We start from the raw sequence: 18,891 nt of genomic DNA, 5'->3' as shown, positions 1-18,891 counted from the left end.
ATGAACAAATGCTGTCCCTAGAGGCCAATACAGCAGGGCGGACAGAAATATAATATATAGAGGACTGCCCCGGAACTACTTTCATTCATTAGAAACCAAAATGGGCAGGCAATGGGGTTGGGTCTGGACGGTGTATGGATGAAGTTTATAAAGGGCACACAGGAGGGAAGTCATCCCTTTTGCGCTCTTGGCTCGTGCCTGATGGCTCTCTGAGCCGCATGGCTTTCTCTCTCACCATCTCGAGCCCAGCTGAGGATACCGTATCTATAGGACAGCTTTGTGCTAAGTATATTTGATATTTCTTGTTATATGCTTTGTAATATCTTACTTTAGTATTTTCATGTTAGTGTTTTCCTATGTTCTTGGGAAATAAATAAGACATTGTTTTATTAAGCAGTGTGTTTGTATTCATAGCTAACCTTATATTATTGTGCTATCAACAGTAACTATCAGAGTTTTAATAGACTAGCTAACTATAGGAATAGACAAATTAATACATATATGGAATAAATAGAGTGAATCCGTAACCACCTTTGGATAATATTTAGTTTAGAAAGTTAATATCAATTTCAGAATTTATTCCAATTTACAATTTTTTTTTTTCAAAAATGTTTTATTAAATTTTGACATAATAACAGGAGTTATGCAGTATACATGTTAATATGCAAAACATGAGAATTGAAAATGCAGATACAGTTTATAGGTTGAGTAACCAAACAAAAAAAGGAACGTTAGAAGCGTAAAAAGTCACAAGGTGAGACATGAACTGTAACCAGTAGTTGTAATCGAATGTCATGGAGCACATCCGGCTAACTATGTAGAATTGATGTAGCTCATGGAGAGCGGTGAACATCGCACCTGTGAGGACTGGTGCTGTGTAATACAAGAGTAGGTGTTGAATGTAAAAATCGGGGCATGTTTGGAGGCTATGTATCAAAAGAGTATATTTTGCGCTAACCATATGTAAAAAAAAAAAAAACACAAAACGGTGCAGCTGCTCATGTAAGTCAAAAATACAAAAAGGACCCAAACAAGGTAACAAAAAAATACAAGCGCGCCACCAATAACTATGTATGTGAATACAATGTATACAACTACATTTCCGTGATTCACCACTATTCTCGTGAAGAAATGTATTAAAAAAATAGATACATTTTTCAAACTAGCTGAAATATTTTGTTTATGCAAAGTGTTTATATGTCATAAATAAGGAGCAACTAATTTACTCCATTTACTTTTACTTATACCAATGGGTTAAACGAATAACTATTCAAATGGTGAAATATAAGTAAAAAGTTACCAAGTGTCTATTAAAACTGGTGCTTATGTGAAAAAAATCAATTGTCTCCGTTCCCAGTGGAAGCCTGTTGAGGGGAAACGCGCGTCGGATGGAGCAAGTGGCTGTGATGCCATCACGTTTTATTCGTTTTTTCCTATGCAGTGAGAAGGCTCAACCCTCTGCTGCCTGTGACACTTTTTTAATCCAGTTCCCTTTGCTGTGCACTATTTGCGGTGATGTTGTTGTGCAATTTGATTTGACTCTTTGGCTTGCAGTTTCCGAAATGCTGTGTTCTTAGTGCTGTGTGCAATTGCTGTGGAATTACAAGTGACTTTTAATACATTTTTAAATCTACACTATGGAGTTTTCCCCGTTTTGTTTTCATTGAGGGGTCTGGATGTGTGGAGGATTGAGGGAAGATAATTGACCTTCCCTCCCATAGCTGTAGAAGTTTAACACCTGAACCCAAAGAAAGTATCTTTTGGTTATTCCATTGAAGAAAAACAGGAAAAACTTTCTGGATTACTACCCAGGTGGAGATCACAGATGCCGGCAGGCGAATGCAACAAGCCTTTAAGATCTCTATAATTTGAGATCCTACAGATTCGGTAAGCGAGCATTTCTACTTTACCTATAGCGGGAAGATCATTTATTTGTTTGTTCCAAAGCAGAAGATTCATGATTGATCTACAATACAAGATATCCTCATATGGACTTTATCTTTTATGACACATCACAAGGGTGTTTATTTCTGCTATTTTTTTAAAGAGGAACAAGTGATTTAATTGGTGTGTTGAAAGATTATGAACGCATAGATCTATACAATTGATTTTTTTCACATAAGCACCAGTTTTAATAGGCACTTGGTAACTTTTTACTTACATTTCACCATTTGAATAGTTATTCGTTTAACCCATTGGTATAAGTAAAAGTAAATGGAGTAAATTAGTTGCTTCTTATTTATGACATATAAACACTTTGCATAAACAAGATATTTCAGCTAGTTTGAAAAATGTATCTATTTTTTTAATACATTTCTTCACGAGAATAGTGGTGAATCACAGAAATGTAGTTGTATACATTGTATTCAGATACATAGTTATTGGTGGCGCGCTTGTATTTTTTTGTTACTATGTTTGGAGGCTATGTCCACTCCGTCGAAGGTCGGCCCATTCACCCCTATAGGGAGCTTTCTGTGGATGGGAGGGCTTCTGAAGACATGTAAACCAGTGGACAAGCTGGAATGGTGTGGGAGGGCATAATACTGAATCCTGTTAGGAAGTAAAATTGTAAGATTATCAAGGCTAGGGAAGGGAAGGGGGGTTTCCAGTGACCTTTCGGGAGTGTATCTATGCTAGTATACCGGGGCAGTCGGAGGTGTAGTGGGTGGGGCCAATCGGGAGCTGCTAAGAGAAGGATTAGTGGTAAATGGGAGCAGTTAGGGTAAGTAAGGGGTGGGGGATGTGGGGAAGGTGTAGGGTTTGGTAGACGAGAGTATTGGGTGCATGGGGTATATGAGTTCTTGGAGTATAGAACAATTCAGGGAGTTCAAGGTGGGGGCGGTAAGGCGCAGGTGGCGCAGTCAGAGTCGAGGATTGCCTATAGTGTAACCAGCACGCCCACGTGGCATTAAATTTTTTTGGATTATCGTTAGCTTGACTTATGAGTTTTTCCATGTCTGCTATTCTGTCTACTCGACGGACTCAATCATTCACAGTTGGAGGAGTAGTATTCCTCCAAAGAAGTGGGACACATAGGTTGGCTACATTAATAAGGTGAAGCGAAAGGGATCTTTTATAGGAACCAAGGGGAAGCAGGGGTGTGATGTAGGAGATAATATGCGGGAGAAAAGGCTGGTGAGTAGGTGGTAATTTGTGAGATCAGTTGGTGGATTTCTGACCAGAATGGCTGAATGAGGGTACAATCCCACTAAATGTGGAGTAGGGTGCAGCGTTGCATCGCCAGCATGTTGGGGGTACAGCGGGGTGGAAGTGGTGGACTCTGTCAGGAGTCCTGTATCATTTCAAAAACAGTTTGTATCTATTTTCCTGTGTTGAAACGTTGATTGAGCCTTTGTGAATGAGGGTAAATATGCGTTCCCATTCAGTGGAAGTGAGATCCATAGAGAGGTCTGATTCCCATTGTCGTACTATTTTGTCTTCCTTGACCTTATGTCTGGAATGGAGGAGAGAGTAGATGAAGGAAATTAAGTGACCCTGAGGTTCCGTGCTGGTGCAGATGAGTTCAAAAGGTTAGTAATCCCTGTGCCATTGAGTGGTGGGCTTGGTAGTGTCAAAAAACTGTCCCTGTTGGAGGTATTTGTAAAAGGGGAAAATGTATTCAGGGATTGTAGCAGAGAGTGCGTGGTGTGGTAGGAGTGACTATTCCAATTTACAATTTATTTCAAGTTGCCTTCCAAACACCACACAGGTGAGGTATCGCCACAAACATCAGAGTGAAAGCAGTACATCTAGGGCCATCATTCATGATTACCTCTACACTGATATGGCTTTTTAAAACGTCACCTAGGAAAAAGTTTTAGGTACTGTGGTTTGTCACCATTTTACAGTCACACACAATTTTGAGTCTTGACATGTTTGTTATCTATTTACTAAACCCAACAGCAACTTTTATATTTTACAAAAAAAAAAAAAAAAAAAAAAGATGGGTATGGTATTACGTTTGTGTGCACTAAAATTCATTTTAGTGCATGTTTTCCTGAAAATTTGCATTTGATAAACCATTTTTATTCTCCAGGGCCTCTGTTTTCAAAAAATATATAATGTTTGGGAGGTTCTAAGTAATTTTTCTCCCAGAAATGATGATTTAACAAGTGCGAAAAATTAAAAAATCGCCCCCAACATAAAGTGATTAAACTACTCCAAGAATGTGATTTGTAGCTAACTTCAGCTTTGCTTCTGTAGTTGGATACAGAAAACACCTTTGCAGCTACAAAATGCTGGTGGGTCATGCTCATCAGTAGCTGCATTGGAAAACTTGAGTGAGCTGGTGAATTCGGTTACCAGTTCCAAATCTAGTAACAAAATGCTAAGGAAAGAATTGTACTCATGCGCCTTGGCCCTTAATTGAATAATGCTGACCCATGACAGGGTCTGAATGTGCCTGTGTCTTTTTTCATGGATAACTTGAGAAGTTTATTACAGGGCTCTTGATATTGCTGGATAAAAAGCATTACGTTTCCTTTCAGGTGTTTGTTGCGACTGGTATGGGAATCTATCGTAAGCCAGTCACTGGAATGTGGGACTACCTGTGCGAAAAGGTGAGACCATTTGCAGTGCATGTTGCATAGATGTTTGCCTTTTCTCCTTCATTTATTGTAAGGTGCAGCTATGCTTTAGATCATCACCTATTGGGTATAGTACCCTTAAACCTAATTACAATAATAATAAATTATCGCAAAATACCAATAATCCTAGAATTGCATCCACAAAAAAAAAAAAAAAAAAAAAAAACAATTAATCATGCTTCCTCCTCTGTTAATAGAAACAATCATTTACACACAGAAGTACATAAACTACACAATAAGTGTATGAAAAGTCCCAGTAAAATAAACGATCATCACCCGAAGAAGTGATATTCCCAAACCAACTTCAAATCAATCCAAAACACAATGATACTCTCCAGGTCATATATCCACGCTCTGATGGGATTGTGGATTCCCGCGGTTCAGAGGGTCTGTTGTCCCAGCTGTTAGTTTCTAAAAAGTTGCTTGCAAAAATAAAAACATATCATTGCGCAGGATTGTTGTATGATTAAATACACCCCAGGAAAATGTGGACTGATTCACTCACATTTAGCAGGGCTAAAACGCTCTTAAAATGATCAGAGATGCTCGCAGGCTTCCTCCTCATTGCACACCCGGTGTAGTAAAACTCCGTTATACGGCACTCCAACTAGTGGTAGACATTGGATATACCATTCAATAAACTCCATATAAAGAACTCATTGATAAAAATTAATGTTATAATTCGATGTACCCAGAACAGAATTGCTGGGATCAAATCAATTAATAACCAGATTACAGGTTACACAAAAATAATACCTTAAAATCAGAAATAAAACAATTTAAATCGAAATCAATATTCAACCCCATTGGCGAGAGAGTACCAACCTCAAATTCCATTTTGATTCACATTTGCTTAACTCTCTAACCCGGTGGCTTCCTCTCCAATGGGGTTTATAAAATTTCAATTTCCCAGAATTTAAGGCCCACTGGATTTTTTTGTGGCATTGTAAAAAGTGCCTAGATACACTGTGCGTTTAAAAAAACATTGCTTACATTTCGTATATGCTCCTGTATCCTTTTCCACATGGGTCGTTTTGCTCTTCCTATGTATTGCAATGAGCATGGACATTGTAACATGTATACTACCCCTTCTGTCCTGCATAAGATAAAATCTTTCAATTGGTATTCTTTTTTAGTACTATTAGAGATGACTTTGGTACATTTTTGACCATTGAAATTTGTATTCCTACATGCATAGCATTTTTTACATGGAAAAAATCCTTTTCCTTGTTAGAATGTAAACTCCTGTGATTTTTTTTTTTTGGTGGAACTGGGACATTTTTAGCTATCATATCCCTGAGAGTTGGAACCTTTCTGTATATAAACTGTGGTTTTACTAGCAACACAGTTCTCAGCTGCTTATCTGCTTGGAGTAATGACCAATGTTTTTTAATTATATTTTCAATTTGTCTATGTTGAGTATTATAACCTAGAACTATAGGCACCTCTTGATACTGACCCACTGTTTTTTCCCTGTCTTGGATTAATACTTCTCTCGGTACATTTGATACTTCTTGAATTTTCTCCTGAATGAATTTTTTATCATAGCATTTATAGATTAATTTCTCCCCTACTTTATGTGCTTGTTCTGAAAAGTCATGCCGACTACTACAGTTTCTTCTTAGACTAATCATTTGTCCCTTAGTTATGTTTATTAACCATGGATTAAAGTGACAGCTATCAACTGGTATTATAGCTGTTCCTTTCTACTGGCTTAAAGAATGTTTTGGTTGTTATTTGATTTCCATCTAGTTGTATTTCCAAGTCCAGGAAATGAATAGTCCTCTCGTTGATCTTATAGGACAATTTAATATTTTTTTGATTATCATTTAATTTTTCAAAGAATTGGATTAAGTTTGTTTTATCCCTATTCCAGATTATAATACAATCATCTATAAATCTTCTGTACATTACTAATTGCCTTGGGACATCAGGGTAGATAACTTCGTCTTCCCGTTTGGCCATAAATATATTGGCAATACTTAATGCATATTTTGCTCCCATTCCAATCCCATTTAGCTGTCTGTAGAAGTCAGAATTAAACCAAAAATAGTTGTGTTGTAATCCAAAGGCTAAACATCTTAGAATGAATCTCTTTTGCTTTGAGATAAAATTGCTGAATTTATCCATAGCCCTTCTTGACGCTTGAACACTACCTGCCTGGAGTTTGCATGTTCTCCCTGTGCCTGCGTGGGTTTCCTCCGGCTACTCCGGTTTCCTCCCACACTCTAAAGACATGCTGGTAGGTTTATTGGCTTCTGTCCAAAAATTGGCCCTGGTGTATGGGTGTGAGTTGGGGACTTTGGACTGCAGACCCCTTGGGGGTGGGGACCGGTGTGGGTGTGTGTGAAGCACTGCATAGATTGATGGCGCTACATGGGTACCTTAAATATATAAATAATAATAATATAGTGGATAGGCATCTTGATGGGACGCAATATGTGGGGATGGGGCAATTGTAGGTGCTCACTCAGGTTGAACTGGATGGACTTGTGTCTTTATTCAGCCTTACTATGTAACTATGTTCTGGTTTAATTACAATAGTATTCAATATCTGGATTAGATGTTTCGTATCCCTTAGATAAAAATGTGTGAGTGGTACCAGAGGTTGCATAAATCTATCTACAGTATCTCACAAAAATGAGTACACCCCTCACATTTTTGTAAATATTTTACTATAGCTTTTCATGTGACAACACTAAAGAAATGACACACTGCTGCAATGAAAAGTAATGTGTGTACAGCTTGTATAACAGTGTAAATTTGCTGTCCCCTCAAAATAACTCAACACACAGCTGGCAACAAAAGTGAGTACACCCCTAAGTGAAAATGTCCAAATTAGGCCCAATTAGCCATTTTCCCTCCCCAGTGTCATGTGACTCGTTAGTGTTCTAAGGTCTCAGGTGTGAATGGGGAGCAGGTGTGTTAAATTTGGTGTTATCACTCTCTCATTCTGGTCACTGGAAGTTCAACATGGCACCTCATGGTAAAGAACTCTCAGAGGATCTGATAAAAAAGAATTGTTGCTCTACATAAAGATGACCTAGGCTATAAAAAGATTGCCAAGACCCTGAAACTGAGCTGCAGCATGGTGCTAAGACCATACAGCGGTTTAACAAAACAGGTTCCACTCAGAACAGGCCTCAGCATGGTCGACCAAAGAAGCTGAGTGCAGGTGCTCAGCGTCCTATCCAGAGGTTGTCTTTGGGAAATAGAGATATGATTGCTGCAGAGGTTGAATTGGTGAAGGGGGTCAGCCTGTCAGTGCTCAGACCATACGCCGCATCAAATTGGTCTGCATGGCTGTTGTCCCAGAAGGAAGCCTCTTCTAAAGATGATGCACCAGAGAACTCGCAAATCGTTTGCTGAAGACAAGCAGACTAAGGACATGGATTACTGGAACCATGTCCTGTGGTATGATGAGACCAAGATATACTTATTTGGTTCAGATGGTGTCAAGTGTGTGTGGCGGCAACCAGGTGAGGATTACAAAGACAAGTGTGTCTTGTCTACAGTCAAGCATGGTGGTGGGAGTGTCATGGTCTGGGGCTGCATGGGTGCTGCTGGCACTGCGGAGCTACAGTTCATTGAGGGAACCATGAATGTCAATATGTACTGTGACATACTGAAGCTAAGTGTGATCCCCTTCCTTTAAATACTGGGCCGTAGGACAGTATTACAACATAATTACCCCAAACACACATCCAGAACAACCACTGCCTTGCTAAAGAAGCTGAGGGTAAAGGTGATGGACTAGCCAGACCTAAACCCTATTGAGCATCTGTAGGGCATCCTCAAACAGAAGGTGGAGGAGCTCAAGATCTCTAACATCCACCAGCTCCGTGATGTTGTCATGGAGGTGTGAAAGAGGACTCCAGTGGCAACCTGTGAAGCTCTGGTGAACTCCATGCTCACGAGGGTTAAGGTAGTGCTGGGAAATAATGGTGGCCATACAAAATATTGACACTTTGGGCCCAATATGGACATTTTCACTTAGGGGTGTACTCACTTTTGTTGCCAGCGGTTTAAACATTAATGCCTGAGTGTTGAGTTATTTTGAGGGGACAGCAAATTTACACAGTTATACAAGCTGTACACTCACTACTTTACATTGTAGCAAAGTGTAATTTCTTCAGTGTTGTCACATAAAAAAGATAAATAAAGGTAAATAAAATATTTACAAAAATTTGAGGGGTGTACTCACTTTTGTGAGATACTGTTCATGTTCCCCCAATCTTGCATTAATTGATGAGATTCCATTGATTATGGGTCTTCCTGGTGGTTTGGTCTGATCTTTATGCATCTTGGGCACCGTATATATTATTGGTACACTGCATACTTCCGGTATAAGATATTTTTCTTCCTTCTCCGTAAGTAGATTCTTCATAGCTCCCCTTTTTATTGATTCCTGTAGTTCACTTTTGTACTGTTTGGTCAGATTACCTCGTAATTTTATATATGTTTCAACATCATTCAGTTGCCCTAAAAGTTCATTCATGTACAGTAGGTGACCGCGATATTGTGTCAATCTCGACGCTGTTATCGGCGAGATTTGACACCTACGAGCCCCGTTGCGGGAGCCAGCGCCGAGCTGGCTCGCTCATCGGGAAAGGAAAACTGTGTTTTTTCCTTTTGCGATGAGCGACAAGCATTGCTGACAGGTGTCTGGTATGAATCATGAGGGGAAACGCCGTGCCAAATTTTAAATAAAAAACCGGCATGGGTTCCCCTCCAGGGGCATACCAGGCCCTTAGGTCTGGTATGGATTTTAAGGGGAACCCCCTACGCCGAAAAAACAGCGTGGGGGTCCACCCCAAAATCCATACCAGACCCTTATCCGAGCACGCAGCCCAGCCAGTCAGGAAGGGGGGTGGGGACGAGTGAGTGGCCCCCCCTCCTGAACCGTACCAGGCCGCATGCCCTCAACATGGGGGGTGGGCGCTTTGGGGCAGGGCGGCGCCCTGCGGCCCCCCCACCCCAAAGCACCTTGTCCCCATGTTGATGAGGACGAGGGCCTCTTCCCGACAACCCTGGCCATTGGTTGTCGGGGTCTGCGGGCGGGGGGCTTATCACAATCCGGGAGCCCCCTGATCCTAGCCCCCCACCGTATGTTAATGAGTATGGGGTACATCGTACCCCTACCCATTCACCTGGGGGAAAAAGTGTCAATAAAAAAACACTAGACAGGTTTTTAAAGTAATTTATTAGGCAGCTCCGGGGGTCTTCTTCCGACTTTGGGGGTCTTCTTCCGACTTCTCCGCTCTCTCCGCCCTCTTCTCCCGGTGTCTGGTTCTTCTCCCGCTCTCCGGCCTCTTCTCCCGGTGTCTGGTTCTTCTCCTGCTTTCCGGTTCTTCTGCTGGGCTCCTCTGCTATCTTCTGCTCTTTTGCCACTCTTTTGCTAGCGGTGGCCAGGTGTTCTCCGTCGTCTTGTTCCCTCTTCTCTTCTTCCAATGTTGACACGACGCTCTCTCCCGCTGTAATGCTGTGTGCGAGGTGCGCGACGACTTATATAGGCATGGGGCGTGGTCACCGGGTGACATCATTATGACGTCACAGTCCCATCATGCCCCGGTACTGTGACGTTATATCACCAATTAGCACGATTATTTGTTTATTTTTTTGTGGATGCAATTCTAAGATTATTGGTATTGTGCGATAATTTAACATTATTGTAATTAGGTTTAAGCACACTATTATATATCTACTGGTATATAATTTTTTGTACTTTTGTGTCACCAGAGCACGTTAAATAGATGCAGCTGAGCTAGATTTTTATATCACCAATTAGGTCCATATCAGCGCTTTAGTATATTTCCTGCACTGTTGGGTATAGTGCCACCTGCCATAGCAGGACACCGGGTACAACTAAAATGAATAAGACAGCCCAGGAATGGCCCCCACTGGTGGCAAAACCCACCACACTGTGTATTCAAGACTTTTCCTTCCACGGTGATATCAGCTTTTCACTTGAATGAAGACATTGTGCTTCTGTTACTTTGTCCCAAGTCAGGCCATCGTAAGTTCCTTTGCATTCTTTGGATGTAGTTGTCATTAAGGTGTTCTAAAATGTCTCATACGGGTTTCCTAGATCAGATTGCCTATCCGTGGTTGTAAATGGCCCACGTAAGGCTCTTGTACCTTCGACTGCTACTATTTCTCGCTAGATCTGCTCCTGACGGGGGGGGGCGGAGAAGACAGCAGCCGCTAGCGACAATCGCAAGTGAATCTGGCAGGCTGGTTGTACCTAAGTGGTTTGATAGATCAACTTGGTAAATTCAGCCTGTCCACATGGTTTGAATCTCAGGCAGGTGCTGCTGAACTGGCCGAGATTCGAACCATCTATGGCCGGCCTAAGTGCATCCTGGAATTTCCGCCATCAAGCATCAATATCTTAGGTTTTTTAGGAGGCCACTTGGTTTTCAGTTTATACATTTACCATGTCTTACAAGGTGGATGTGTCGGCATCAGTTTTTGGGTGTAAAATTTTTTTTAGGGGGCAGTTTGACTGGCCTGTATTATTTTCTTTAAGGATGGTTAGTCTGGTTTTCTGTTTTATTTTTGCCTACCCTGTTGTGGCACTACTTTGGGATGTCCCAGTACGTGATGCTATAAAGCAGAGCTGTATCCTCTAGTGTACAACAAAGAAAAAGTATTTCTCTAATGTGGACACAGTAGTTTCAGCTGGTCTCTACGTAGCAATTGTCCAGATCAGTGTATCCTCAGCAGTGGCTTTAAAGGCCATAACTGGACCCCTCTGGAGTGAAAATTGTAGGGTTAGCCTAGAATGTGACTTTGGAATGCTTACTCTGTTAGCCGCAGTGCGCTTTCGGCATCCAGAGCCATGGCACAGCCTATGGTGTGTCTCTGAAGACTCATGTAGTGAGTGAGATTGGTCAGGCTAAAGCATGGGGAGCTGGCTCACAAATGGTACCATTGGTCACTTCTTGTGGTACTGGTTGAGACTGAGGGAATTGAGACCTGACATAATGTGCGGCTTTTTCCTGCCATTTCAGCCTGGAGAAAGCAACATCTTCCTATTGCTCCACCTACTGCCTACAGTCACTTGGTCACCTCCGGCCACCTGTAACACTCATAGGGCACCAGCTACTTGGTTAAGGTCTTGCTACACTAAGGGGATAGAGGTTTTCTGCTATGCGGTGCAACATGTCTTCTCAAAGACAAACACACAGGGCAATCCTACTGAATTGGGTGACCTCTGCACATACTCTTCTGGCCAGTGGCAGCTGGTTATTCATTTTTTTTTTTTTTTTTTTGCAGGGTGGGGCGCGGGGGCAAACAATCCACCGCAATCTCTGAGTTACACAACATTTACTGGGTTTGTGCCTGCAGCTCTGATTCACTTCTCCCTGAGTCTCTGCTGACTGTGGTATGTGAATCACTATCTGTTCCCTTCTTGTAGAAAAACACAGGCTCAGCTCCACAGACTATCCTGGACAGCCAAGTGGACTTGTAGTGGGCTGAGAAGGTAGGGCAGAGGGGAGAGAGCTGGTTAAATTACCCTCCAGTGGATCAGCCCTAATGCCCTCAGTGAGAGGAAGGAAGAGCTGGCACCTTGCCAGGCAGCACAGAGGAATGAGCCAGCTGGGCAGCCCCACTCCTGTCAGTCCCTTGGAGTGTGTGATCGTGCAGGGCACATATCAGATCACCAACATCACTATTGGCACGAATGTTAGTCCCAGACACACACCGATCCAGGCATGGTGTCCACAGTGAGCCTTCCATCTCCTAACCCTGACTAGTCACCCCTTGTACCTGCTCCCCCGTGCCAGGTCTGCTCTGCACTCCTCAGATGCTCGCCCATACACAGACTGCTCCAGTCCTTGGCATCTTCCTGGCTACAGCCACGGCCGTTCCACTTCTTCTATATGAGTCCATAGTGTGCTGGGGGCAGGAGAGCCGATACCACCGCCTCACTCCATCCTCGCCCTCATCCCCGGATCATGGCCAAGGTTACAAAAAATTTCTGCTGCACTTAAGGTTCCTAAGAGCACAGTGGCCTTCATAATCTTTAAATGGAAGACGTTTGGGATGACCAGAACCCTTCCTAGAGCTGGCCGTCTGGCCAAACTGAGCTATCGGGGGAGAAGAGCCTTGGTGAGAGAGGTAAAGAAGAACCCAAAGATCACTGTGGCTGAGCTCCAGAAATGCAGTCGGGAGATGGGAGAAAGTTGTAGAAAGTCAACCATCACTGCAGCCCTCCACCAGTCGGGGCTTTATGGCAGAGTGGCCCAACAGAAGCCTCTCCTCAGTGCAAGACACATGAAAGCCCGCATGGAGTTTGCTAAAAAAAAACACCTGAAGGACTCCAAGATGGTGACAAATAAGATTCTCTGGTCTGAGACCAAGGTAGAACTTTTTGGCCTTAATTCTAAGCGGTATGTGTGGAGAAAACCAGGCACTGCTCATCACCTGTCCAATACAGTCCCAACAGTGAAGCATGGTGGTGGCAGCATCATGCTGTGGGGGTGTTTTTCAGCTGCAGGGACAGGACGACTGGTTGCAATCAAGGGAAAGATCAATGCGGCCAAGTACAGGGATATCCTGGACGAAAACCTTCTCCAGAGTGCTGAGGACCTCAGACTGGGCCGAAGGTTTACCTTCCAACAAGACAATGACCCTAAGCACACAGCTAAAATAACGAAGGAGTGGCTTCACAACAACTCCGTGACTGTTCTTGAATGGCCCAGCCAGAGCCCTGACTTAAACCCAATTGAGCATCTCTGGAGAGACCTAAAAATGGCTGTCCACCAACGTTTACCATCCAACCTGACAGAACTAGAGAGGATCTGCAAGGAGGAATGTCATAGGCACCAAAATCCAGGTGTGAAAAACTTGTTGCATCTTTCCCAAAAAGATTCATGGCTGTATTAGATCAAAAGGGTGCTTCTACTAAATACTGAGCAAAGGGTCTGAATACTTAGGACCATGTGATATTTCAGTTTTTCTTTTTTAATAAATCTGCAAACATGTCAACAATTCTGTGTTTTTCTGTCAATATGGGGTGCTGTGTGTACATTATTGAGGAAAAAAAATTAACTTAAACGATTTTAGCAAATGACTGCAATATAACAAAGTGAAACATTTAAGGGGGTCTGAATACTTTCCGTCCCCACTGTAAACCCTTAAAAAGGCCTCCCCCCCAACATAACAAAGACAAACTCTTATGTCATGGAACATGTGGATCAAATATCTTGAGCTCTGCACTTTAGTTTTGGGTGGCCTCTTCCAAGCAGCTAAACTTTTTTCTTGCATGGGATTATTGTTCATATGAATAGGACACTTTGACCTGGTTATCCTTCAAGGAAAGTCGTCTGTTCAGACCTGCTCTTGACACTGTTATTAGCAATGTCATTGGTTTTTGGAGTCTGTTCCTACCTCAATTCGGAGGTCTCTGGACAGGGAGGAACAACCTTATCCTTCTCCTTTTATCTTCTACAGCAGAAGTGCCTTGTAGACAGTAACAGTTTACGTCCCTTTGATGATGCATGTCTCAAAGTCAGAGTTCCTCTATCCCCTCTGCACAAACTTTGGCATTAAGGTATACCCCCACTTATGCAACTGTGGTGCTGTTTGTTAATTCTGCTAGATTTTCTGCTAGTTTACTCCTCTGGTGCTCAGATTTCCTCCTATAGCCTCTATTCCAGACCCTTGAGTCAGGCTACTCCACGCCCTTCCTAGGTTTATTTTAGTTCTCTGCACCCTGTGATATCTAATTCCTGCTCTAGTAGGAGCCTGTCTTTAGAACTGGTATCCCATTTGATCAGCCCTTACTTTCTTTTAAGGGACCTCCTTGACCTAAAAAGTTTACAGGGATCAAGCCCCACTGCTAATTTCCCTAGTAAGGATTTGATCCTTCAGATTGCTTCACCAGCACCTATCCAGGCTTAAAACAGAGGGCCTTATGTCCACCCTTTTTATGCTTCTCGGCATCCCCATTGTGGAATGCTCAGGAGACCCTCCCTGACGTTTCCTGGATTCAAGCTCATCAAGCAATACAGAGGGTCCTATTGTCTGCAAATCTTGTCTAGACTAGATGGCCTTTTGAGTGAGGATGTTTTGCTAAAGTTATCGTTAAAGTCAACTCTCTGTGGACCTTTCACCCCTTCTTTATGTTTAGCAGGCTTTTCCCTGTCCCTCTCCTTTTGAAATTTTTGGAGAATCCCCATTTATCAGTCTGCCTTTGTCGTGAGACTTCTCATTCCATTTCGACCTCTCCCCCGGATTAGGGAGTTGGAAATCTTTACAAGACACCAAGATGGTCCCTTTTGAACCAAGAAGTCCCAGTCTCCGGTCTGGGAGAGGATTGTCCCTTTCCCCCACCCTGGGAACCCCCACTTCAACAGGCATATTCTTTTGCCTGGCCCTTGAGTCTGGTTCTCTTGATTTAGATAGTTCCTGAGTTGTCAAGGGAATCTGTCGGTCAGTTCTGACCGCCACTGGGCATGATCTACATACTGCAGAATCTTCACCTCCAGAAAGGTTTGGGAACTCCCCCTGTGACAGATGCTCCCTACTCTGAACCACATTAACTGTTATTCGTGACTGCGCACTGCCTTTCCAAGGGTCTTTAGGATCCCTTATACCAGGGGTAGGCAACCTTTGAAGATGGAGATCTACCTGGTCAACATTGAAGAGATCAAAGATCACCGGGGTGCAGCGCCTCCCCCCCCCCTTTTTTTAAAAAACATTTTCTAGCAAGCCCCCCCAATAAAAAGCAAAGACAGCATGAAGAAAAGCTTTTGATGCTGCCCATGTTTTGTCTGCCTGTCTTTTGTGTTTAAGTTGTGCCTAATTCCTAGGTTAATCAGATGATTGTTAATCAAACGATCGACTCTTGTCAAGTGAAGACAGACACATGCAGACCATAACTTGACCGGTTCATGCTGAACTGGCTGAATTTCAATTAATGTGGCGATTTTTCCTGCACATTACCTGTGCTGCCTCCAAAAGAAGGAGGCAGATAGAAGAACAGTCACCTTTCTCAGGGAGAGCTGAGTGGTGTGTATTACAGGAAGCTTCTGCACAGAGGCAAAGTGCAGAGGTAGTTTCTTGCTGGACTACTCAACAGATCTGGAGGAAATACACCAAGCACACCAAGATTCAAGTAAGAATACAAATGCCTCTTGTTTTTTTTTGTTTTTTTTTTTTATCCAAACTTTTTTGACAAGGATATTAAGTGACTGTACATTGCAATAAAAAGATACGCAGATCAACCAACAGCACAAACATTGTACATCAGGTATATAGAAAAATAAAGGCAGGGACGCATGCGTGGCATGGAGTGGAGCTGCAGTTATTGATGAAAGATCTGGTTCTCTCAGGGCTTTTAGCCATTAATCCAGGGTCAATAAGAAGCGCAATCAGCACAAAATACCTGTATCCCCACTCAAGAACCTCTGTGCATGCAGACATCCAAGAAGAAGAGGCGAGTAGGGGCACATAAATCTCCCACTCACTACCTCCTCAGATCACAGGAAAAGCACAGCATGGCTGACAATGGCGCCGGCTCCCTGCCCACCTCTCCTGCTTCTTCCTCTCTCTCCACGGATCAACAGCTGCAAAGTACAGGATCTGCAGATTACAGTGAGTACACTCCTCTCACCAACGCAGATCTGGATGTTAGCCTGGACACACTTTGCTCTAAGTTACTTACAAAATTTCAGACAGAAATACAAAAATCCACTATAACTCTCTCTCAGGAAATTGCAGCATTAGGCTCACGCCCAGATCTTCTGGAAAGCAAACATGATAAGATTGCTATAGCATTCAATGATCTTTCCAGAGTGCATGAAGCATTATCCTCAGCATTTATTCAATTACAGTCCCATGTAGAGGATTTAGACAATAGAAACCGAAGGAATAACCTCACAATAAGGGGTGCCACAGAATCTATCACAGATCTTCCCTCTTATTCTACAAAACTCTTTCAGTCTCTGCTGCCAAACCAAGACATTCAGTCTTTCATACAGTTGTGCTCATAAGTTTACGTACCCTGGCAGAATTTGTGATTTCTTGGCCATTTTTCATAATCACAACAGAAACTACCCAAAATGACCATGATTAAATGTTTACATACCCCAGTTCTTAATATGGTGTATTGCCCCTTTCAATGACAGCTTGAAGTCTTTTGTGGATGAGGCTCTTTATCTTCTCAGATGGTAAAGCTGCCCATTCCTCTTGTCAAAAAGTCTCCAGTACCTGTAAATTCTTGAGCTATCTTGCATGAACTGCGTGTTTGAGATCTCCCCAGAGTGGCTCAATGATATTGAGGTCAGGAGACTGAGATGGCCACTCCAGAGCCTTCACTTTATTCTGCTGTAGCCAATGACAGGTCGACTTGATCTTTTGTTTTGGATCTTTGTCATGTTGGAATGCGCAGCTTCCTGGCTGATGAATGCAATTGTTCCTCCAGTATTTTTTGATAACATACTGCATTCATCTTGCCATCGATTTTGACCAAATTTCCAGTGCCTTTGTGGCTAACACATGCACAAAACATCAGCGATCCACCTCTGTGTTTCACAGTTGGAATGGTGTACCTTTCATCATAGGCCTTGTTGACTCCTCTCCAAATGAAGCATTTCTGGTTGTGGCCAAAAAGCTCAATTTTGGTCTCATCACTCCAAATGACTTTGTGCCAGAAGATTTGAGGCTTGTCTCTGTGCTGTTTGGCGTATTGTAAGCGGGATACTTTGTTGCATTTACGTAGTAATGGCTTTCTTCTGGTGACTCGACCATGCAGCCCATCTTTCTTCAAGTGCCTCCTTATTGTGCATCTTGAAACAGCCACACCACATTTTTTTTTTAGAGTGTCCTGTATTTCACCTGAAGTTATTTATGGGTTTTTCTTTGCATCCCGAACAATTTTCCTGGCAGTTGTGGCTGAAATCTTAGTTGGTCTACCTGACAGTGGTTTGGTTTCAACAGAACCTCTAATTTTCCACTTCTTGATTAGAGTTTGAACACTACTGATTGGCATTCTCAATTCCTTGGATATCTTTTTAAATCCCTTTCCGGTTTTATACAGTTAAACTACCTTTTCCCGCACATCCTTTGACAATTCTTTTGCTTTCCCCATGACTCAGAATCCAGAAACATCAGTGCAGCATCGGATGAAAGATGCAAGGGTCTGTCAGGAGTCCAGAAACTCATTGATCTTTTATACAAACACACTAATTACAAGCAAACAGATCACAGGTGAGGATGGTTACCTTTAATAGCCATTCAAACCCCTTTGTGTCGGGGGCATGGTCTGGACATGGTGGAGTGAGCACGTTTGCTGGAGAGCTTTGCACGGACCGGGCTCTGTAACACCCAGCCTAGCCATTACAGACAGCCGTGCTTCATGCCTGGAGACAGGAGATCTGCCCTAAATACCGGGGAGCCTCGGACCACGTAGATTATCCGCTATTTCCTCTGACAACACTTGTCCTCTTCCCCGGTTCCCGCAGCAGCCACGACCTCTAATATAGAGCCGCTGCGGGTCGGACTGCCCAGCACTACTGAAGGCCCTAAGAAGCCACCTGCACAAGTGACAAAGACAGGTGAGCCCCTCTCTCACACATCCCACCCACCATCTCCCATTCTGTCACCGGAGCTGCCACTTTCAGACTCCCCCACAGGCTCCACTATCTCCCGGGCTTCAGGAGCACAGCAGGTGGGGGACATCAGAGACTTGCTGGCTGAGCTACCCACGCGGCAAGATATACAGGCAATGGCCGCATCCATAGTCTCTGCTCTGTCTAGGGAGATGCATGACATCAAGCAGCAGATGGACATAGTGGAGGAGAGGGTAACTACCTTGGAGTCCTCCAGGTCCACAGTTGACACCCGGCTGGAGGCCCTGGAGGTGCATCAGGCCACGTATCGCCGTCACCTCATAGACATTCAGCTTAAAATTGATGACGGGGAAAATAGAAACAGGAGAAATAACATCCGTCTTCGGGGAATACCAGAGGCAACTATGGGGGTTGACTTGCATGCAACAGTAACAGCCATCCTTAACCAGATTCTGGGCAAGGGACTCACAGCAGAACTTGAGCTGGACCGGGTCCATCAGGTGCAAGGGTGCACCTTCTCCAAGACTGCAGAGGACCCACAGGGCGCGATCCCGTGCACCAAGCACTGAACCACCCAGACGCACACCAGCCACCTCAGAAGACTGAAATCCTGAGGGTACCCCATTGTGGTGTCCCCTAGCAGTGGAATTTTTGTCTGAGTGTTTTTTTTTTTTTTTTCCTTCCAGGTCACCCCTGGGTTCTGGATCCACCCTTCCACGCATACA

General features: G+C 43.3%; 1 protein-coding gene across 6 annotated transcripts in view; it reads left to right on the top strand.

Moving 5' to 3' along the window:
- PNKP (polynucleotide kinase 3'-phosphatase) overlaps positions 1-18,891 on the top strand; it is a 409,941-nt gene that overhangs the window by 204,469 nt on the left and 186,581 nt on the right. For all 6 annotated transcript variants that reach the window (XM_073602264.1, XM_073602267.1, XM_073602263.1 and 3 more), the window contains one exon: positions 4,488-4,559. In XM_073602264.1, coding sequence (XP_073458365.1) covers positions 4,488-4,559 — 72 coding nt within the window. The remainder of the gene's footprint in view (positions 1-4,487; positions 4,560-18,891) is intronic.

This window comes from Aquarana catesbeiana, linkage group LG10, assembly GCF_042186555.1.
Source record: "Aquarana catesbeiana isolate 2022-GZ linkage group LG10, ASM4218655v1, whole genome shotgun sequence".
NCBI lineage: Eukaryota > Metazoa > Chordata > Amphibia > Anura > Ranidae > Aquarana > Aquarana catesbeiana.
This window is presented reverse-complemented; position numbering and strand designations above follow the sequence as displayed.